The sequence below is a fragment of the Mustela nivalis genome, assembly GCF_964662115.1.
Source record: "Mustela nivalis genome assembly, chromosome: 5".
Classification (NCBI taxonomy): Eukaryota; Metazoa; Chordata; class Mammalia; order Carnivora; family Mustelidae; genus Mustela; species Mustela nivalis.
In genome coordinates this window covers 118,121,118-118,144,471 of record NC_139024.1, presented here as the reverse complement: position 1 = coordinate 118,144,471, position 23,354 = coordinate 118,121,118, and the positions used below count along the sequence as shown (strand labels likewise).

Here is a 23,354-nt window from a genome sequence, read left to right as displayed (position 1 = left end):
GCTCACTCTCTCTCAAAGAAAGAAATAAAATCTTTAAAGAAAAACAAAACAAAACAAAACAAAACAGAAACAAAGCCCTCTGGCGCCAAAAACGCCACCTTATATACTGACACCAAGTGAAAGACCACTTGATTTTCGGGATTTAGAAAGACCTCCTGCAACCCATTTAAAATGAAGAAATCTGTGCAGTTGGTGGCCCAAAAAGAGAGCGTTCTGTGACTGAGAAAATGCTGTTCTCCAAAATGGACCGCTGGTCAGGGCTGACCCCCTGCATGGCCTGTCACAGAGAGAAAGAGCCATTGTGAGAACCTCAGAGGATGGGATGCTTGGACGTGCAGCTTCGTGAAGACAACGGATAATCTAACTAGATCTCTACAGCTTCTAGAAGAGGAGAACAAAGAACATGTTCCATGACTGTCGGGGTCGGGCTGCTTAGCACTGACTGGTTTCACCACTAGCGGTAACCTCGGCTCTCAGAAATATGGTCTCAACAGCTGGAGACAGGAAGAATGTGCAAGAAATAAATAAATAAACTAGGGGTATGACATGATTTTGTTAAAAATTAAAATTATTCCATATCATCTGAGGAAAATGAAAGCATTCTTTCAAAAAGATATGTGCACCCCCATGTTCACTGAGCACTGTTGATAATGGCAAAGATAGGGGAATCACCCAAGTGTCTGTTGATGGGTGAATGGAGCAAGAAACTGTGGTACATATGAAATGGAATATTACCTAGCTGTAAAAAAAAAAAAAAAAAAAGATTGAAATCTTGCCATTTGTGACACTACAGAGGGATCTCTGGGGTATTAGGTGAAGTGACGTAAGTCAGAGAAAGACGAATACCATGCGACTTCATTTATACTGGAATCTAAAAAAAAAAAAAACCCTACACATTCATAAATACAGGGGACAGATTGGAGGTTGTCGGGAGGAGGTGAGTAGGGTAGAAATGAGTGAAGGGAGTCAAAAGGCAAAAAGAAAGAAAAAGAAGAGTAAGCAGATGAACAAAACTGCAGCCCTGTGCAAGGGAAGGAACAAAGTTCTCTGTAAAGCAGCATTACTAAACTCTCCTTCTGTGAGCTCAGGAGTCTGTTCTGCGCTTGGGATAATCGTGCTTCTTTCTTACTGAATCACTCATTCCTCAGAGCTCTGCCTGTCAGTCTTCATTAATAATATCATGGCTTCGGGGCACCTGGGTGGCTCAGTGGGTTAAAGCCTCTGCCTTCGGCTTGGGTCATGATCCCAGGGTCCTGGGATCGAGCCCACATCCGGCTCTCTGCTTAGAGGGAGCCCGCTTCCTCCTCTCTCTGCCTGCCTCTCTGCCTGCTTGTGATCTCTGTCTGTCAAAGAAATAAATAAAATCTTTAATAATAATAATAATAATATCATGGTTTCCCTGTCACCTCCTAAAGTAGGACTGCAGCCCTCTCCTTCAAGCACTCTCTATCAGATCTCTCATTCTGTTTAATTTTCCTCATAGGACTCCTCACAAAGTGCAGGCCTCATATTTCTCATTAAACATGCCTTTTTAAAAAGTTTTTATCCATTTATTTGACACAGAGAGAGAGAGATCACAGGCAGAGAGGCAGGCAGAGAGTGTGTGTGTGTGTGGGGGGGGTGATGCAGGCTCCCCGCTGAGCAGAGATCCCGATGCAGGGCTCGATATCCAGGACCATGGGATCATGACCTGAGCCGAAGGCAAAGGCTTAACCCACTGAGCTACCCAGGCACCCCTAAATATGCTTTTTGTTGGTGGTTTGTATGTTTACCTCACTAAGGATAACATTTTGTAGGTAGAGGCTATGTCTGGCCTTTTCACTCCTGCCCTACAACCCCTGTCAAAAGCATTTACAAGAGGTGCTCACTGAGTATCTGATTGGACAGATTGATGCATAAATGAGTCAAAGGAGTAGCAAGTCACTTGACTACAATGGACCTGTTTCATTAAACATAAATTAGACCTCTGAGTATTTTCTCAAGCTTCTTTTGGAACACTACAAGGACATTCTTAATATTAGGAAGTCAAAATGAATAATTGCATTCAGCTCTTAGTTTTCTGAAAATTCTGGATGTCCATATCTGCTCTGCTTCCTCCTGGTTCATGCAGTGGGTCATTCATTGATCTGCATTAAACCTGTTAAAACACGAAGGGCATGGCCTTTGGAGTCAAACTTGAATTCTATTCCCTGCTTTGGCACTCACAGTCATGCTGCTTTGAACAAGTAACTGAATTTGTTCAAGCCTCAGTTTCCTCTTATTTAAAAATGGAATGATATTAGTATCTACCAAATGGGATTACTTGCAGTTAGAAGATGCAATGTAGGTGTACTCTATGATACACAGCATGCACAGGATGTTGTGTGGGGAGAAAGATAGAGAGAAAGAAAGGATCAGTAAAAGGGATTTGGAGACCGCCCATGCAGAATACTCTTTCAGAGAGAATGACTGGGAGGAACTTGCAGGGGTGGGGATGCTGGGTTATAGGACAAAGAGGAGATTTGATGTTCTTGATATATAAGAGATATGATATGCTCATCATTTGTGGAGGGAACCCTGCAAAGAGGGAGAGTTTGAAAATACAGAAGAGGAGGTGCCTATTGAAAATCTATTCTAAAAGGCACAGAAAGAGATCAGATCAAGAATATAGCATTCTTCACAGAACTAGAATAAACGGTCCTAAAATTTGTAAGGAACCACAAATGACCCCTAATAGGCAAAGCATTCCTGAAAAAGAAAAACAAAACTGGAGGCATCACAATTCCAGACTTCAAGCAGTATTACAAAGCTGTAATCATCAGGATGCCTGGGTGGCTCAGTCATTAAGCGTCTGCCTTGGGCTCACGTCATGATCCCAGGGTCCTGGGATTGAGCCCCCCACTCCTCCACATTGGGCTCCCTGCCCTGCTCAGCAGGAGGCCTGCTTCTCCCTCTCCCACTCCTCCTGCTTGTGTTCCCTCTCTCACTATGTCTCTCTCTGTCAAATAAATAAATAAAATCTTTTTTTAAAAGCTGTAATCATTCAGACAGTATGGTACTGGCAAAAAACAGACACATAGATCAATGGAACAGAATAGAGACCCCAGAATCAGACCTTCAACTCTATGGTCAACTAATTTTCAACAAAGCAGGAAAGAAAATCCAATGGAAAAAATACAGTCTCTTCAACAAATGGTGTTGGAAAAAGTGGACAGCAACATGTGAAAGAATGAAACTGGGCCACTTTCTTACACCACACACAAAAATAGACTCAAAATGGATGAAAGACCTACATGTGAGACAGGAAACCATCAAAATCAACCAGGAGAATATTGGCAGCAACAACTTCTTTGACCTCAGCCACAGCAATTTATTAGACAAGTCACAGGAGGCAAGGGAAACAAAAGCAAAAGTGAACTAATGGGACTTCATCAAGATAAAAACCTTTTGCATAGCCAAGGAAACAATCAACAAAACTGAAAGACGACGCTCAAAATGAGAGAAGATATTTGCAAATGACATATCTGATAAAAGGCTAGTATCCTAAATCTGTAAAGAATTTACCAAACTCAACACCCCAAAAATAAATAATCCAGTTAAGAAATGGACAGAAAACATGAATAGACACTTTTCCAAAGAAGACATCCAGATGACTAACAGACACATGAAGATACTCAATATCACTGAATATCAGGCAAATACAAATAAAAACCATGATGAGATACCACCTCACACCTGTCAGAATGGCTAAAATTAACAATATGAGGCAGACACTTAACAAGCTGCCCAGGTGCCCCCATAAGTGACTCTTAATAATAGGGAACAAACTGAGGGTCGATGGAGGGAGGTATGTGGGGGATGGGCTAGATGGGTGATGGGTATTAAGGAGGGCACTTATGATGAAACTGGGTGTCGTATGTAAGGGACGAATCACTGAATTCTACTCCAGAAACCAATATTGCATTGTATGTTAACTAATGAAATTTAAATAAAATTTTAAAAAGAAAAAAAGAATATAGGAGAACAATTTTTTTTAATTTTTATTTTTTATAAACACATAATATATTTTTATCCCCATGGTTACAGGGAGAACAACTTTTTTAATGGGAGACTGTTTACTTGAAACTAGAAGAAAATGTGATTTTGAAGGCAAATATATAAACCTAAAAGATTTGGAACTGTTCATAGAAGTTTCAGCGACTTCTGTATAATATATGCATAGTGAAAAAAACCGCACTTCTGATCAAAGGAAACACTTTTAATGACCTTATTAAACACAGGACAGAGATCAGAGAAACATCTTTTCCAAGGATGATGAAGTTAACTTTTAAGCAAAAGATCAGCAGAGATCGGGGCATGTTGAGGACAAACGTATCTTTAGGTATCTTCTGAGAACCAACCCATTCTTTTTTCTCTGAGCATGATCTAACCCCTCTCCTCAGAGGAGTTTGTACTATGGATCTTGTGCCTCTGGTCATGGTATATCGGACTGGGATGGACACCGCCCCAAGTTTGGGAATTCATTTGTTTTTCCAACAATTTAAAATTGTGGCTGGGAGATAGTGTTGATGGGTGGGTAGAGCTGAGATAATGTACAAACTTAACAGCTGCAGGTGGATATGTTGCTGAAAAGGATTGTCCTCAGAGCCAGAATAATATGGCTAATGCAGCTAACATGCAGAGGGACAACACAGGCCATGTAGCCGAGAGATAGAGCAAGGAAAGCTGCTCTAGATTCTGCTGGCTTTTCAGTTCTGAATTCTGTTCCCTGCAAAGCTTGGCTAAAGCCCATCCCTGGGTTCAGGACACCACTCCTGTGTCTTTATTGTAAATATCCTCTTCTTATATCTGTGATCGTTTTAAGAGGGTTTTGTTACTGGCAAACAAAAGCCTTGAGTAGGATGATACTCCCCCACTTCTATCAGGGTCTTCTTCTGGCCATTCTTTGAACTTATTCTCTTTTGGGAAATCCAGTGTCTTCATGATCTCTTGCTTTCTTTCTTCTCTAGGACCAAATGCTCACAATGCCAAACCCCATCTTGTCCCTGCTTACTTGTATCTTCCTCTATGCCTGAAAAGACCAGTTCTTCAAAAAGTTTTCCTGGACTAATCTGACTTTAGGGATTCCCCCTCTTCCAATAGCATCAGGGTATGTCAGTGTGTCCCAGTTATCAGACCACAGTCTAAGTCCAGGGTGGCTGCATCAGCATCATCTAGAGCCTGTTAAAAATTCCACACTGCTACCACTCTCCCCAAACCCCAAGATTCTAATCAAGTAGATCTGGGTGAAGCCTACACTTTTTTTAAAAGGCTTCCCAGTGATTTTCATGTACATTTCATTTTTGAAAACTGCTAAGAGATATCCACCTGAACTCTTTCTATAAACATGTGACCAAGTCTTCCACTGCTATGATGGACCCCAGGTTAAGGAAGTAACCATAGTATCCAAGCTTTGGACCTCTCTTTGTCATGCCTGGGACTCTAGGGGTTACAGAAAAAGGAGATGACATCGTAGATCATGACCGTTTACCTATGGCCTCTTCATTATGGCGTTAACATAGACAAAAGTGCAATGCTTGTGAAACTTCCCTCTCCTGAAAACTCTTTTGGGGCAAATCTAAATTCAGAAGGTAAATTTCATGAAGTCTTTGTGAAATGGCCTGTTCACAACTAACACACAATGAATTATTCAAGTGGAGCAAAGACATGGCTGAACTGGCCTGAGGATGGCTGCCAATCCCCAGTATGAAATAATACTGTTTGATGGTCATCACCTGAAACTCCCCCTTCTAGGTTCCTGGCACCCCTCACACCCTGGGAGAATTGGCCAAGACCTGGCAGGAAGGATACAGTGCGAACACCAATAAAAAATTCACTGTTGCTAGCCAGAACTTTGGGTAGAGCAAGAAAAGAGTGTGTTTGTGTGTGTGCATGTGTGCGTGCGCACTGAGGGTGGGAAGGGGAGCTGCCCCACAAATCCTGTGATGAGTATCAGGTCTAAGAGAGGAGACCCATGGCACAGGGTTTGATCCTATCCAAAGTCAGCACCGTAGGGATATACTTAGTAGGCAGAAGCACTGAGTATTCAAGGGCTGTCAGAAACTTGCAAGGAATCCATAGAGCATCTCCCACAATCTTTCGTTCTCGGAAGGTTCATTACCTAAAGTGGTAAAAAGCATATGAACAAGGTTGTTCGAGCTCACAATGCTGGGAGCCTATCTCTGATCGCCCACCTTCCCAAAACCTCACCCCCTCATCACCTCTGCTCTTCTATTCTCTCTGCTACTTGTCTATGTTACCCTTCCCTGACCCCAGTGCTCCCCAAGGAATGATCCTCCACCCCATCCTGTTCAGAGCCACCCACTCTCCTGCCCCCAGAAGCCCGCGGCCTCTGTACCTGTGGGCTCTGGACAAGCACGTGCCTCTGATGATGAGGAAGGTGCCCACAAGGAAGCCCAACAGGCCAAGAGCCAGGCCGAGGGCGCAGATCAGAGTCTCAGTGGTGTCTGGCACTGGGATAGGCACCTGGGGCTCTTGGGGGAGAAAGGAAGGGTCGGTGAAAGGATTCCAGAGTAAAGGAAACATGGGTCTGTGGAGAGCAAGCTGGGGAGGGGCTCCTACCCCAGTGTTTGAGAAGTGGTTCATCCAGGCCCCAGTGCTCCACCTTGCAGTCATACATGTCGTCTGCAGAGGGCACGAAGGTCAGATAGCAGAACTTGCGGAACAGATGGTCGGGCTGGGAATAGAAGCTGGTCTGGGCCACCCCCTCGCTGATTATTTGACCGTTGCGCAGCCAGGTGATATTGATCACAGGAGGGAAGATGTTGTCCACCATGCAGATGAGGACGTTGGGCTGCCCCAGCTCCACTCGGAACCTGGGGAGTACCGTCACTCTCGGAGGCACTAGAAAGAATGAGGCCCTGAATCCCAAAGTCTCATCCCTGCAGCTGCGCCTGATTAGGACTGGGATTGAGGGATGTTTCCTCCTATTTAGGCATTTGCAGGCAGGGAATGCTCTGGTACATAACAGCCAGGGTGGCGGTGGGGGGCAGAGGGAAAAGAGGCTGAGGAGGGTCATGAGGGCACCAGGGACTCCTATGTCTGACAGGTCCCTGAGGGGGTGTCCAGGTGAAAGTGTCAGTCCTCAAGAGGGAAGAGGAGGAAGAGGGTGCTGAAAGGGTCTGGGAAGTTCTAGAGCCTCCTGGAAAAGAAAGGGGCTGAATACAACAGTCACAGAGGCTGAAAGAGGGGCATGCCAGAGTAGATGGGGGCCTGTGAGTGGGAAGAAGCTTCTTTGGACCTCCCCTGCCTAACACAGGGGAGGGGAGGGTGCGAGGAGAGGAAAGGCCGATACCGTTGGTGGCTCTGGTGCGGTTGGAGCGTTCCACCAAGACATCCAGATGGGCTTTGATCACCGCGATGCTGGCCAGCCCATTCTGTGGGTCAAAGTGGGCCAAGTTGCCAAACTCAGGCAAACGCCACACGGCCTCCTTCTTCTTCAGCTCCACAGAGAACAGCTGTTCCCCATCAAATTCATAAGCAAACTGACCCGAGGCACCATAAGACTGGTAGAAGGCTGGTCCATAGGAGCCCATGTGATCAGCTGAATCCGGTGAGTTCAGGGTCAGAGACAGAAAAGAAAACATATCAGTCTCATTAAGAGCATGCGATATGTTGAATCTCTGAGCCTATGCCCCAGGCTGGGTTCTCTGTGGGGACAGAGTTGACTTGTTGAGCTGGTTCTTGGCCAGTGGAAAGGTTGCGGGGCAATAGAAGGGAGAGGACAGAGGGAAACAGGCCCAGGCCCAACACAATGACAGGAACAGAGACATGAGCGCGGTGTGGCATACCAGGTCGGGAAGAAGAGAGGCCGCCTGGAATCATGCTTGGGATCCCCAAAGTTGAATGTTAGCCATGGTCGTAAGCTCTAGTTGTCCTATGAGGTCCTGTGTGTGAGATGAGTGGTAGTGGGGGGGGGGGTGAGGGAAGATGATTAAGGATGGGAGCATAATGGAGCCTGGGGCACAGTGACACAGTGTGGGTAGGCGTGAGGGGAGAAGAGGTGATGGCTGACAGAAGTAAGAATTAAGATCTGTGACAGAGACCAACCAGATAGGAAAAGGCAGCCTGAGGTATGACAGAGAGCACTGGAAAAGGAGCCTAAAGTTCAAGTCAGGTTTATACCCCAACTCTCTCACCTCAGATTATGATCAAACATGTCTGTTTCCATAACTGAGGCTCAGTTTTTGTGGAAATTTGGGTTAGATTTTAATTGGTAAGGGACCTTTAGAATTCTATGAAATTGTATGTTCAACAGCCATTAAGGGACTACTATGTGCCCAGCACAATACTAGGCCCCATGGAAATACAGATGACCCAGCTGTAGGTCCCTCACACAAGGAGCTCATGTCTAGAGCAGGAAAAGGCAGATAAACAGTTAACTATCCACATGGTGATAAATACTGCAATAAAACTGGATTTGAATGGACACACTCCAAGCCAGGAAGTGTCAGAGAAATCACTGTGCTCGGCAGGAGTAGAATGGAGGTCCGGGTCTCACAAGGAAGGAAGGAACTGGGGAGGCACCTGAACCTAGAAAAGTTTGAACCTGCAGCTGGCGTGGCTGAACTGGGCTGACCTGTATATTTTAGGTCTGCAATGGACATGATAGACGTGAGAGAGATTGGGGTTATCTTGGTAAAGGAAGTTGCCCATAAACCAGAGAAGAACAATTTTTTTAAAGGTTTTTTAAAAAATATATATTTTATTTATTTATTTGACAGAGAGAGAGATCACAGGTAGGTAGAGAGGCTGGCAGAGAGAGAGAGAGAGAGAAGCAGGCTTCCTGCTGAACAGAGAGCCCGACGTGGGACTCGATCCCAGGACCCCGAGACCATGACCTGAGCCGAAGGCAGCGGCTTAACCCACTGAGCCACCCAGGCGCCCCCAGAGAAGAACAATTTATGTTCTATACCATCTCTCATGTAACCCTAAATCTTCTCTCCTTACCCAATCCCTCCCAGCACTCACCCTTGATGGCCCCAGTTTCCTGGGGGCTCAGGAGGCTCATCAAGGTGTAGAGTCCCAGGACTAGCCCCCCACTGAGGACCATTGCCCTGGTTCTTTAACTAAGTAATTCTCCGTGTGGGGCCCGTGGAGGAGGTAAACAGAAAGAGGAAGGAAAAAGATTGTTGGGTGGGGAAGACCCCTGCTATATTCAGCCAATCAGAGACATTCTCTGAGTTCGTGCCGCTGTTGCTGGGGAAAGAAGTAAGGAGCCTAGGTGGAAGGTGAAAGAATGAGCTGGACCCTCATTGCACCGGGGAACCCTGGCCCCCAGGAGAGTGAAGAGGAGGTTTCTGTTTGGGAGGTGGCAGGGGCTTAAATCAGTCATTACTAAGAACTCCAACAAGAGGCCCCCTGAAGGGAGAGAAAAGGCCATCAGAGAACCACGCAACCGAGCTCAAACAAAACCTCTATCTTGGTCTGGAGTGTAGAGAATCTCAGTCTCCCTATTAAGTTTCTGCAGACAGATTTGAAGACATAATAATATAAACTGTACTTAGAAACTTTTAAAAGGAGATCATGGATACACAGAAAGAGGAAGGAAACAGATTCTTGGGTGGGGAAGACCCCTGCTATATTCAGCCAATCAGAGACATTCTCTGATTTTTCTAAAATCCTTAAATAAAAAACCCTTTAAATCACTTTGGAAAACATTACTTCATTTCATTGTGTTAGAAAAAAATACGTAATTGTGAGAGATGCTCGGAGCAAGGAAGAACTGTAAGGAGTCTCAGTGGACTGTTCTAAGGAGGGCAGAGGGTGCAGGAGAACCTCCATTTGTCCCTCTGGGCCCCCTGGACACCCTTCTCCGTGCTGCCTGCAGGCTGACCTGTGGACAACATCTCCCTACCCTATGGTTTCTGGTTGGGTTCAGCCAATGGGAGGCAGGGGCAGAATTTGGTCCAATACAAAAAATATATACAGGGGCACCTGGGTGGCTCAGTGGGTTAAGCCGCTGCCTTCGGCTCAGGTCATGATCTCAGGGTCCTGGGATCGAGCCCCACATCGGGCTCTCTGCTCTGTGGGGAGCCTGCTTCCTCCTCTCTGCCTGCCTCTCTGCCTACTTGTGATCTCTGTCTGTCAAATAAATAAATAAATAAATCTTTAAAAAAAAAAATATATATATATATACAAAGCTAACCATCTCTCTAGATAAGGAAAAGTCTAACCAAATATCTGAAAGATCATGAAATAAATGATTTTCAGCTTGGAAGGGAACCAAGACATCATCTGAGTCTATGGTTCCAAATCTGGTTACAGAGAAGAATCACCTGGGGAGATTCCTGGGGCGCCTGGGTGGCTCAGTCGGTTAAACATCTGACTTGATTTTGGCTCAGATGATGATCTCAGGGTCATGAGATCAAGCCCTGAGTCATGCTGAGCACAGAGCCTCCTTGGGATTTCTCTCCCTCTCCCTCTGCCCCTCCCCCTTCTCGCTTTCTTAAAAAATAAAATAAATTTAAAAAAATACAGATTCCTGGGTTCCATTCTGACCTGAGTTAAAGCAGCCTTTTCAAGGGCAGAACCAGGAGACCCAGGTTAGTAGCATGCTCCGAAAGTGAGCACCATCAAAACTGAAAAGAACTATGCTTCCAGAAGAGAGTTTGTGGAAGGGTCTTACAATCTTACAGACTTGGACCAGAAACCACATGCTATTTCTACCATATTCCATTGGCAAGAATTAAACAATGACCCTGCCTGAGTACAACAGGAATGGAAAAATGAATTTTAGCTGTGTGTTCAGGAAGATGTACTGGTCTGGTGAGGACACAGCACTCTCTTTGCCCTTCCCAGCTGTATTTATTGTGATTATTAACATATTTGGACTGGTTTCTAATATTTTATTTATTTCAATATTTCTGTTTTTCAAGTTTCCTTTTCTTAATTGTCTTTAAAAAAAACAAAAACAAACAAACTGCTCTCTATGCCTTACCAATCTTTCCTCTAACTAGATCAGAACTTCAGTATGCTTTCAAGTTATTCTTTTACTTCCTCCCTCTCTTCTTCACCAAGGTGTTGATCAACTTTACTTCTCCTCTTTTTTGGCACCTCCTGACATTTTTTTCTCTTATTGGAATATTTTTTCCAAAAATGTCTTGAGTATTTGTGTGGCAAATCTTCTGAAGCTTTGTATACCTGAGAGTATTTTTGTTATAGCATCACTCTTGAATAATGTTTAGTTATGTATTCATTTCTATGTTTAGGGGCTCCTGGGTGGTTCTGATGGTTTAACGATGGACTCTTTTCAGCTCAGGTCATGATCTCACAGTCCTGGGACAGCTCCGCATCCGGCTCACGCTCAGCCGGGAACCTGCTTGAGATTCTCCCTTCCTCCCTGGCTGCTCCTCCCCCTACTCTCTCTCTCACTTAAATAAATAAATAAAATCTTTAAAAAAATAAATAAATTCTAAGTTTAAAGTGTTTTTTTCTTTTCCTTTCTTTCTTTTCTTTTTTGTCTTTCTTTCTCTTTTTTCCCTTTTTTCCTTTTCTTTTCTCTTTCTTTCTTTCTTCTTCTTTTTTTTTTTTTTTTTAACAACACACACTTCATTTACTTAATTGAAAGCTTTAGTGGAGTTGACTTGGGTTCTGTTCACACTGACTTCCGTGAGTAGTGTCTGGGTTTTCTGTGCTTGACGCCTGCTTAGTTGCTCCCATTGCCCTTGCTTTGTTTTCTTTTAGGATCAAGGTGGGTGTTTTCATGTAAAATCTGATTTTTAATTCCTTCTCTGACAATTCTTTCCTGGTGTCTTAGCTTTGCGTAATTATACCCACAGTGGAACAAGCATCCTCAAGTCACCAAGATAAATCCTCCAACTCACGGCCAGTTAACAAAAAATGTCCAAGGCCAACCACAGCAGATCCTAATGAACCACACAATATCAAATCCTGCGCATAGGGAGTGTTTTCAACGTCTAAAACTCCTGGGAGTAAAGGGCTAGAAAAAAAATTAAAAAGAACCTTGCCTTTGGCGTTCTCGCTGGGCTCAGGTGCAGTGGCCTCAGGCTCCAGGGAATGCCTGAGGCCCCACCCCGCCACAGTTGTTTTTTTGTTAATATTTTAAGTAATATCATCCCAATATCTTCTTGCATCCAGTGCTGTAGTTAGGAAATCTGATATCAGGCTTCCTCTTGGGAATCTTAGAATTTTCTCATTGCCTTTGACCTTTGAAATTTGTATCTAAATTTTTATCTAAAGTTCCATTTAAATTTGTATCCAAGTTTGTATCCAAATTTACAATTTGTAAATATTGTATCTAAAATGGGTTTGCCTTCTCTTGCTATAGGACATTATGGATCCCCTGTATCTTTTCATTCTGGGAATTCTGTAATTCTCTTTATTTCTGTAAATGTAAATGTTTCTCTTCTTCTTTAATTTTTTTTCTCTTCATGAAATTCATATTATCCCTGCTTGGGCATTTCTCTCCCCAGTCTCTTTTGACTTCTATATTTCAATTTCTTCCTCCTTGTATCTTTTCCTCTAGGAAAGTCCTTCAGTGTAGTCTTCCCGCTTAGTTGTATCTCTCCCACTATTTATTCCCATTAGTAGGATTTTTATTTTGACTTTCATATTTTTTTCATGCCTGGAACTTCTATGTAGCTTTCCCTGTATTCCCTATCTTTTCTCATATTATAATAACTTTTTTTTTTAAGATTTTATTTATTTATTTGACAGAGAGAGATCACAAGCAGGCAGAGAGGCAGGCAGAGAGAGGAAGAAGCAGGCTCCCTGCTGAGCAGAGAGCCTGACGCGGGGCTCCATCCCAGGACCCTGAGATCATGACCTGAGCCGAAGACAGAGGCTCAACCCACTGAGCCACCCAGGCGCCCCTAACTTTTCTTATTTTTTAATGCATTTTTCATGCTCATTTTAAGGGGCTAGTCTATATTTTCTGGTACTTTTCCAAGGACACATATGGGCCCCTTTGTTGTTTTTCTTTCCAGTTGTGAAACTCACCAAAGGGAGGGAGTTACAAATCTGGCCTTTGAGTGCCCATCTAGGTCAGTCTCATGAATGTAGAGAGGGAAGGACCCAAGTTCTAAGACAACACAAAGCCAGTTACCACCCTTTTGGTGTCACCTTACTGGCGACAGCTCAGGTGGGAGGGGCCAGGCCTCTCTCTCCCTGGCGCTCGGAGACAGAGTACAGTGAATGATGCCGGGCCTCAGGTGCATTTATTGTCCTACCCCTCCCAGCTCCAGCAGGCATTTCAACCTAGACTTTCTCCCCAAACCTCCACTGCTGTATGAGCAATCAGGATCTTGCCCCTGTATTTCGTATTATGGGGCAGGTGATACATGTTCAGGGGAACACCGGGGCAAAGCAGCAGCAGACGCCTCTGATGAATCTTCTTACAGCCAGCGAGCCACCCTAAAACAATAGACAGTGGCACTATGGATTTCCCAGAGTTTCCCTTCACGGCTTCTCCATGGTTGGTTTTTAGAGCTGGGAATCAAGAACACGTGTTAATTTATCCTCACAGGAAGCAGGCCTCTCCATTATTTCCCTATAATATTATGTACAAACTACAGCCCCCCCATATAGAAATGCCAAGGGCTTGTGGTTCATTGACTCTTTGTTATATAAACCCCCCTCTCCTCCAGATGCTAGCACAGTAGTAAATAAATGCCTTTCAAATACATAAACAGATTATAACAAATAAAGATCAATGCCAGGGCGGTGCAGTCAGTTAAGCCTCTGATTCGTGGTTTGGGCTCACATCTGATCTCAGGGTGGTCAGAAAGACCCCCTCATTGGGCTCTGCGTTTAGTGCGGAGTTTGCTTGAAACTCTCTCCCTCCCCCTCGGCTCTTCCCCCCGCCACTGGCGCATGTGCCACCGTGCTCTCTCTCTCCCTCTCAAATAAATAAATAATAATAAAAAATAAAAATAAATAATTTATAAATAAATATAATAAATTAAAAAAATCAATGAATTGAATACCAGTTCTATATCATTCTAGAGAGCGATATTCCAGTACTGGAAACAAATACTGAAAATAAGTACAGGCTCAACATTGGGGAGAAAAGTGTCTGCTCTTTGGATATGACATAAACTCAGTTACTCTAAATTGTCTAAAACACTTGACTTTGAGATAAATGTAGTTCTATCCATCATGTTCTCTAGAGACATAATAACGTTATGTAATAATAAAGCTGAGGTAGGTGGTTAGGAGATATTATTTATTCAACACATATTTATGGAACACTTACTATGTCCTGGGATCACAGAAAACAGCACATGGCCCCTTTCTCCAGAGGACTGTGCTGTCCAATATAGTCACCACCTGCCACAGGTGGCCATTGACGACCTGTAATATAGCCAGTCCTGAGATATAAGTAGGAAACCATGGAATTTTGAAGACCTTGTAAAACATATCTGTATTATATATATTTAAAATTATATATATGAATATATAATCTAATTAATCTTTTTATATTGATTGATGGTTAATTGGCAATATTTTGGATATGTTGAGTTTTTAAAATATATTATTAATTTCACTGTTTTTTATTACTTTTTTAAAGTGGCTACTAGAAAATTTGATATTGAAAATGTAACTCTCATTACATTTCTTTTTTTTAATTTAATTTTTTAAATTTTTTAAATAAACATATAATGTATTATTAGCCACAGGGATACAGGTCTATGAATTGCCAGGTTTACACACTTTACAGCACTCACCGTAGTCTCATTACATTTCTAATGAACAGTCCTGTTCTGGTTGCTCTCTGTTGGCAGCCAATTAACCATTAATTCTTTTCTTAGATTGTTCAATTTAACAGTCCACTTTCCAGAGGCGGGCCTGGGGTTGGGGGGCAGGCTTGTGACCACCTAGGGATTCCACCAGAGGGCAATCTTACCTTTCATTGTTTCAATTCTAGCCCTTCTATCTATTTTTAGTATATATGTGTTTAACTACTTTTAGTCTATTTTGCTTCAGGCACTGTGCTAGGCTCTGGGACCACATTATGGCTCCTGCCATCCCAGATCTTTCAATTTATCAAGAAGGCTATAAACAACCACGTATGATGTGAAAAGAAAGAAGAATCAAAGCCATTATATTACTGTACACTATGAGTGTTCATGTGCTCTTCAACTTCCTGGGATGACCCTTTTTTAGTAATTAATTAAATAGTTCCAACCCAGATAATTTCAGGAATTCAAGTGGTCTAGTCCTGTCTCCAGAATTTCCTGGACAGAGAAGTGATACAAACATGTGTTTCTGTATGTCAGGTGCTCCGTATCTCTTGCTCTAACCTCCTGTTCCGGAAAGTCTGTTTCAGCTGATTTGAGGCTGCTCTCTATAGTAGCAGGTGTCTTACTGGCTGTGTTTTCAGGCTCTGGACTTCTGCCGTGTTGCTGGAAGCTGCTGGCTTGTTTTAGAACTTTCCCCTCCCATTTTCTGACTTCTCTAAATCCCAGACCTCCTATCTCCTAGGAACAAACTAAAAATTTTAAAGCTAAAATCACTCTTTGCTCTTTCTTCAACAGTGCATATACTAAAATCACTGTTCCTTTATATCTTTAGATAGCTTGAAATATAAAAATTAAAACCTGTATGTGAAAAAAGTAACTTTAATATATATATGTATATGTGCATATATATATGACTGGTCTCATCATACTCTGTAGCAGCAATTCAAAATGATGGTAGGAAAATCCCCAAACAGGACTTTTAAAGATATAGATGCAACTCTTCCCATTTAAAATAGATTTTTTTTTTTAAAAAAAGATTCATCTTTCCTTTGGGAAAGGCCAAGTCTTTCAGAATTTCTCCTCTTTCTCCTTCTCCTTCCTTCTTTCTCGAATGACATCCTGGGACAGAAGTTAAGTTTGTATAACATTATGACTGTGGGACGCTAGGTCTGGGTGGCATTTTCCTTTTTTCTGATGGTTCTCTACTTTCAGTATCACCTTGGTCATGGTCCTCTGCCCTCTCTCCTTCAATTACCCTTGAATCCAGTCCAGTTCTACCCTCTCCAAGACTACCTTGAAAATCAATTTACTGAAAATCAACTCTCTAAAAATCAGTTCCTCAAGGCACCTCTCTGGCTCAGTTGGTAGAGCATTTGACCCTTGATCTCAGGGTTGTAAGTTTGATCCCCATGCTGGGTGTAGAGTGAATTAAAAATAAAATCTTTTAAACATTTTATAATATAAAAATAAAAATAAACTCACCAAATGGCCAACCAATCAGAAATTAACTCACTAAATCACAATTTTCCTATTTTACCAATTTACCAAAAACTTGATTCTTTAACTTTATAAAGTTTTTTTCACTTTACATATTGAATTAAGTGGTTTTACAGCATTTGAAGTTTCTAAAAAAATTTTAGTTTTCCTTTTGTCTTCTTATGAGCTTTCAAAATAATGATCAGTTTGCCAAATGTTACAAATACAAGAAAATGATAATGGCTATAGAGTTTTTTAATTGTCTCAAGTGTCTTCACAAAAACAGATCAACTGGGATAGCAAAGTAACCAGAGACAATGTCTTCAGTGAAGTAAGGACCAGGCAGCCCCTGGAACTCTAGAATATGAATGGATGGGTCCAAACAACTACACAGGACCCTATGGGTTCTAGCCCCTTGTGAAGGTAGTGGAAGGATGAAAAAGGAGAGTTTTGATGTTTTTAAGTTCTTGGAAACACAGAACTGGCCAATGAATACTCACCTCCAAAAGAAGATGGTCCCAACCTAAAATGCACACTCAGCAAGAAACTCTAAAAATGAAGCCAAGCCTGAAATTCTAAAACCAAGAACTTCAGAAACCTCTTTTTCTTTTACCAATGTCTGGTTTTCAAGACTATGGCTTTGCTCTATCTGTCAATATTCCATTTTGGAATTGTTTCTCTTGGATAAAAATCCAGATGTTCCCCAAGACAACGAGTATCTCTGGATGAATAGGCATGAGATCGCATCTAAAGATGTGTGAAAAAGAAAATATTAAGACCATGAGTATATTAATATTTTATAATAAAATACTATCCCTATATGTTTTACAGAAACATGTGACTTCTGCCTGCCTCTACTAACTCTCATAATGAAAAAGCACATTAATGTGTTTTCCTAAATCAAAGGTAAATTTTCTCCTGGAAATCAATTACATCTCTTGAACAGGAAAGCAGCTTCCAGCACTATGTATTTAAAATAGTAATATTTTATAGTTTTAGCTCCTACTTTTAAATCTTTGATCCATTTTGAGTTAATTTTGTATATGAGTCCAACATCATTCTTTTGCATGTGGATATATGGTTTTACCAGCACCCTTTGTTGAAAAGTCTGTCTTTTCTCCCCCTGAATGATCTTGGTACTCTTGTTGAAAATCACTGACTCTATAGGCAAGAGTTTATTTGGGGGTTCTTGACTTTATTCCATTGGTCTATGTGTCTGTCTTTATGCCAGCTCCATACTGTTTCGATTACTGTAGATTTGTGGTAAGTTTTGAAATGAGTAAGTGTGACACCTCCAGCTCTTCCTCTTTTTTAAGATTGTTTTGGCATTTAGGGATCCCTTGAGATTCCATATGAATTTTAGGATATATAATTCTATTTCTGCAAAAAAAAAAGATGGGATTTTGATAAGGATTCCACTGAGTCTGTAGATTGCTCTGGATAATATAACAAATTTTAATAATAGGAGTTTTCCAATCCATGAACATGGAGTGTCTTTCCATTTATTTACATCTTCCTTAACTTCTTTCAGCAATGTTTTTTTTCTACTTGGTGAGATTTGGCTTCATGTTCAAGGATCTATTTATGATCTTTTTAAAAATTTGTTTATTTTTTTAATAAACATATAATGTATTTTTATTATTTATGATCTTTTGCAGTCTAATGATAACCACCTTGCTAGGGTGAACGCCCACATGGACAATTGTGACGTTTGCCTTCTCTCACTGTACTCATTTGGTGTAGATGACATACTCCTTCTTGTAAACCTGAACAACTTTGCCAACTTCCTGACCTTTGTGGTGTCCTCCTACAACCTGTACTTCATCATGCTTTCAGATGGGCATGGATCAAATATCATGCTTCTGTCTCAGCTCTTTGGAAAAGGGGAAGACATAATTTTCCTGAGAATATGGGAAGGTGCATTGAAAGGTCTTTCATGGTTCTTGCTCCAGTCTTTTGAACTTCATTTTGGCTGCTGGCACTTCAGCAATGGCCACAAAAGGCTCAGCAATGTCTTTTAGTTTTCAGTGCATACAGCATTCACATCCTTGGTTGGGTTAATTCCTAAGAATTTTATTCTTTTCGATGCTATTGTGAATAGAATTGTTTTCTTTTTTGTTCTGTTAGTGTACATAAACACAACTGATTTTTTAATTGAAATCAGTTGACATACAATATTGTATTCATTTCATCTGTACAACATGGTGACCCAACATTTATATACATTAGTAAATGACCAGCATGGTAAGTCCAGTTATCTGTCACCATACATAGTTATTATAATATTAATGACTATATTCCCTATGCTGTAGTTTACCTCCCTGTGACTTATTTTATAACTAGAAGTTTGTACCTCTTAATTCTCTTCCATCTATTTCACCCATCCCCTCACCCCCCTCTCTTCTGGAAACAACCAGTTTGTGGTCTGTATTTATGAGTCTGTTTCTATTTTGCTCATTCATTTGTTTTGGTTTTTTAGACTCCACATACAAATGAAAGTTTACAGTATTTGTCTTTCTCTGCCTAAATTATTTCACTTAGGTAAGACCCTCTAGGTCCATCCGTGTTGCCACAAATGGCAAGATTTCATTCTTTTTTATAGCTTAGAAATATTCCATTCTATGTATATACCACATTTTCTTTATCCATTGGACTTAGGTTTCTTCCCTATCTTGGCTATTGTAAATAATGCTGCAATAAACATAGTGTATATATCTTTTTGAATTAGTGTTTTCATTGTCTTCAGGTGAATACCCAGAAGTGAAATTGCCATATTGTATGGTATTTCTCTTCTTAATTTTCTGGGGAACCTCCATACTATTTTCCATAGTGGCTGCACCGATTCACGTTTCTACCAACAGTGTGTACCACATTTCTTTACATCCTTGCCAATGCCTGTTATTTATTATATTTTTGATATTACTTTTCTGACAGGTGTGAGACGATATCTCATTGTGGTTTTGATTTGCATTAAAAAAACAGCTGTGGATTTGTGTGTTTTTTGTACCTTGCTACTTTGCTAATTTCATTTATTGTTTTGTGGGAGAAACTTTAGGGTGTTGTACTTATAAAAGAATGCATCTTTGAACAGAGATAATTTTACTCTTTCCAATTTGGATGTCCTTTTTCCCCCCCTTAGCTTGTTTAATTGCTCTGGCTAGAATTTCTAGTGCTATTTTGAGTAGTAGCTAAAGCAAGCATCCTTATCTTGTTTCTGAAATTACAAGAAAAGATTTCTGTCTTTCACCATTGATTATGCTGTTAGCTGTGGGATTTTCATTTATGACTTTATTATGTTGGGGTCATTTCCTTCTACTCCTAGTTTGGTGAGTGTTTTCACCATTAAAGAGTGTCAAGATTTTGCCAAATGCTTTTTTTTGCATCAGTTGAAGCGGATCATTTGGGTTTTTCCCTCCATTCTGTTGGTGTCATATATAACATGAATTTTCATATGTTGAACCATGGTTGCATACCAAGAATAAATTCTACTTGGTGTGTATTCTTTTAATATGCTCCTGGATTCAGTTTGCTAGTATTTTGATGAGGATTTTTGCATTAATGTTCATAAGGGATATTGGCCTGTAGTTTTGGTAGTGCCTTTGTCTGGCTTTGGTATCGGACAATAACAGTGTCATAGAATAAGTTAGGATGTATTCCTCTCCTTTTTGGTTCTTTGAGTTTGAGGAGGATTGGTATTAGTTCTTTAACATTCAGTAGAATTCGTAGAATTCGCCAGTGAAACCATCAATTCCAGGGCTTTTCCTTGTCCAAAGGTTTGTTGTTGTTGTTATTTTTTAATTACTGATTTAAACTTACAAGTTATACATCTACTCAGATTTTCTATTTCTTATTCAGTCTAGGTAAGTTTTGTGTTTCTAGGTATTTGTTCATTCCACCTAGGTCATCCAATTAGTTGATTATCCAGTTGTTCATGGTACTATCTTTTAATACTTTTTATTTCTGTGGAATCAGTAGAAATGTCTCTAATTCAGTCTTTTTTTAATAGATTTTATTTATTTGAGAGAGCAAGAGAGCACATGAACTAGCTCGGGAGGGGAAGGAAGGGCAGAGGGAGAGGAAGAAGCAGACTCCCAGCTGAGCAGGGAGCCCTATGAGGGGCTGAATCCCAGGACTCAGTTCATGACCTGAGCAGAAGGCAGATGCTTAACTGACTGAGCCACCCAGTCCCCCCCAACCCCCCACCCCAGATCATTTCTAACCAGTAATTTGAATCTTCCTCTCCCTTTTTTCAGTCAATCCACATAACAGTTTCTTGATTTTCTTACTCTTTTTGAAGAAGCAACTTTGGGGGTTATTTATTTTCAGTATATTTTCTCTTCTCTATTTTATTTATCTCTGTTTTAATCTTTATTATTTCCTTCCATCTGCCAGCTTTGGGTTGTTTGTTCTTCTTTTCTAGTTCCTAAGGTTGTGAAGTAGGTGATTGGTTTGAGGACTTTCTTCCTTATTTATTTTATTTACTTTTTAAAAGATTTTATTTATTTATTTGAGAGACAGAGATCACAAGGAGGCAGAGAGGCCGGCAGAGGGGCGGGGAGGGGGGGAGCAGGCCCCCCACTGAGCAGAGAGCCCAATGCAGGGGGTAGGGGCTGAGATCCTCACCTGAGCTGAAGCCAGAGGCTTAACCCACTGAGCCACCCAGGCGCCCCCATTTCTTCCTTTTTAATGTAAGTGTTTACAGATGTAAATTTGACCCTTAGTGCAGTCCTTACTGATGGTATGCTGTAGTGCAGTCCTTACTGACGGTATGCTGTTCTGTGTGTTGTGCATTAGTTTTCATTCATCTAAATATTTTCTAATTTCTCTTGTGATTTTTAACTTGATCCATTAGTTCAGTGTTTTAATTTCTATAGATTTGTGAATGTTCCAGTTTGTTTTCTGTTGTCTCTAAATGACATTTTCTTTCATTTTATTTATTTTAGATAGAAAGAGAAAGAGCCAGAGAAAGCAAGGGGCGGGGACGGGGCAGAGGGAGATGAGAGGAGAATCTCAAGCAGGCTCCGAGCTCGGTCAGCACAGAGCCTGATGCGGGGCTTGATCTAATGAGCGGGAAGATCATGACCTGAGCCAAAACCAAGAGTCTGATGTTTAACCAACTGAGCCACCCAGGCACCCCTCTAAATGATATTTTAAATTAATGCATCACATTTTAAGATATATTCTCCTGATATTTAGGTTAAATGCACTATATGGAAGTTGTGGTCATTTTCATTGAGCAACCAAGGTTCATTCCACACCTTAGTCTCTCTATGGCAATGCTTGAAAGGTGAAAAGATATGTTAATTTTCAAGCTAAGATTTTCTTACACCGGGCTTTAAGAAAGCTTTACAAAATTTATTTCTACATTTCCAGCATGCAACACAACAAAACTAAAGTATATTTAAGATGTAATACTGGCAACAGAAGAGAGAGAACCTAACGTGGAAAAGAGAAAGAAATAAGGGAAGGCTTCCTGGAAGAGATGACATATAAGCCAGACTGTCCAATAGCAGGAAAAGAGACAGAGAAAACAGCACCACTCTGCATTTCTCAAACTCTTTCTGTCCTTCCAATGCCTCAGCCTAAGGCCTTTCCCCAGCAGTGGGATTCTGCCCCTTCCTGGACTCCACAGGAAATATCTCCCCCCACCCCCACCCCCACCCCCGCCAGCCTTCACATCCCCCTCCTCTTCCAGCTGCCAAGAGAATTGATTGCTTTTCCCTTAATATGGCCACACCTCTCTAAAGATCACTGAATCATCCCTTAGCATTGAGTCACATTTTATATATTCATATATATGTATGCATGTTTATTTACTGTTTTCTTTTCCTTGTGAAAGGCCTATCGTTCAATGTTCAGAAGTCATGTAGTTAAATCCTCCCCTTTCATAAACACCAAGGCCTAGAAAGTTTCTGTGACCAAGATCACCAAAATCACTGTTAGAAAAGATAGTTTTTAAAAATCCAGACCTGCGGTGAGAATTTTTGAGAATAGCTAGAACCATGTACACTAAATAAACTGCCAAAGGTTCAAAATAGCCAAAATAAAAACCAATGAACCACTGAAGTGATTAGTTAAAAATTCACCTGCACACACCAAGCATACAGTTTGCAAACCGGGAGCTCTCAACCCAGAGCATGGAATGAGGCTCAGGAGTATATTGTTATAAAGCAGCTCATGCCCTGAGAAAACAATGACTGTTTATCCTTCACGGATTGGTTACAATATTAGATTTTTCTAAGTGGTTCCTTCATATCAACCACGACAAACAACTCAAGTTTTACTTATCATTTCCAGAAGCGCAAACAAGAAATGATGTAGGTCAAGTTAGCCTTGCAAAATAAGCTAAATTAACCGTTGTTTGGATGATCGCAGTCTGGTTATTCTGCTTAGAATTTTCAAGGCTAGTCTCCGTTCGGTTTTGATTTTAATAGACTCTACCGCTCCCTAAATGCGAGAGCCGGGGAAAAGCTCCCGGGATGCAAGGGGGGGAAGCGCGCGGGGGTGGGGGGGTGGGGGTGCAAGGGGCCCGGGAGGCGGGTGGACAGCAAACGACGGTCGCCCCTGCCCGGCTCGGTACCCAGGACCGCGCGGACCTAGGCGGGCGTGCGAGAAGTGGAAGTCGGGCGCCGCCGCTAGCCGCAGCGCACTTTCCTACCGCGGGGACGCTGAGGCCTCCGGCTGCAGCCCCCGCGCGGGGCCAGGTGAGAACGCTCTTGGTTAGCGGGAAAGGAGAGCGCGCGCTTCCGCGGGGGCGGGGGCAGCGGCGAGAACCGGCCGAAGCCGGTCGAGAAGCGGCCGCGGGCGGAGGGATGTTGTTTGCATAAGGGAGGCTGGGCGAGGGCGTGGCCGGGGCGCCGCGCTTAGCGTGTGGGCGGGCTCGCGGGGAGAGAAGCGGGAAGGGGGCGCTGGGGCAGGGGTTCTGCGACAGCGGGGAGAGTGAGGGCAGGACCTGAAGAGGCTGAACCCCAGTAGAGGGAAGGCGATTTCTGCGGGAACATGCAAGACAGCATCTGGCTGGCCGTGGGAGTGTGGGGAGCCCTGGGAGGTAGGGGTGCAGGCTTGGCGGTGGGACAGGGAGGTGCGGACGGAGCCTCCCTGCACAGCACCACCCCTGGGCGGTGTTGGAGGAAACGC

At 42.2% G+C, this 23,354-nt stretch overlaps 1 protein-coding gene across 1 annotated transcript; it reads right to left on the bottom strand.

The window, feature by feature from the left end:
- Positions 1–4,222: 4,222 nt before the first annotated feature.
- LOC309865807 (HLA class II histocompatibility antigen, DO alpha chain) lies at positions 4,223–9,303 on the bottom strand. Its single transcript, XM_082732657.1, has 5 exons — positions 9,010–9,303; positions 7,334–7,582; positions 6,601–6,882; positions 6,377–6,512; positions 4,223–6,139 (listed from the first exon to the last, which is right to left on the bottom strand). Exons 1-5 carry the CDS (start codon positions 9,089–9,091, stop codon positions 6,136–6,138), a joined length of 753 nt encoding a protein of 250 aa, XP_082588783.1. The 5' UTR covers positions 9,092–9,303; the 3' UTR covers positions 4,223–6,135.
- Positions 9,304–23,354: the final 14,051 nt, after the last annotated feature.

Bases quoted from the DNA above. Each gene is read 5' to 3' on its own strand.
- LOC309865807 (XM_082732657.1), bottom strand. From the start codon at position 9,091: ATGGTCCTCAGTGGGGGGCTAGTCCTGGGACTCTACACCTTGATGAGC. The intron at 7,583-9,009 runs GTGAGTGCTGGG...CACCGGATTCAG, and splicing joins GGAAACTGGGGCCATCAAGG to CTGATCACATGGGCTCCTAT. The intron at 6,883-7,333 runs GTATCGGCCTTT...CATTCTTTCTAG, and splicing joins CCGCACCAGAGCCACCAACG to TGCCTCCGAGAGTGACGGTA.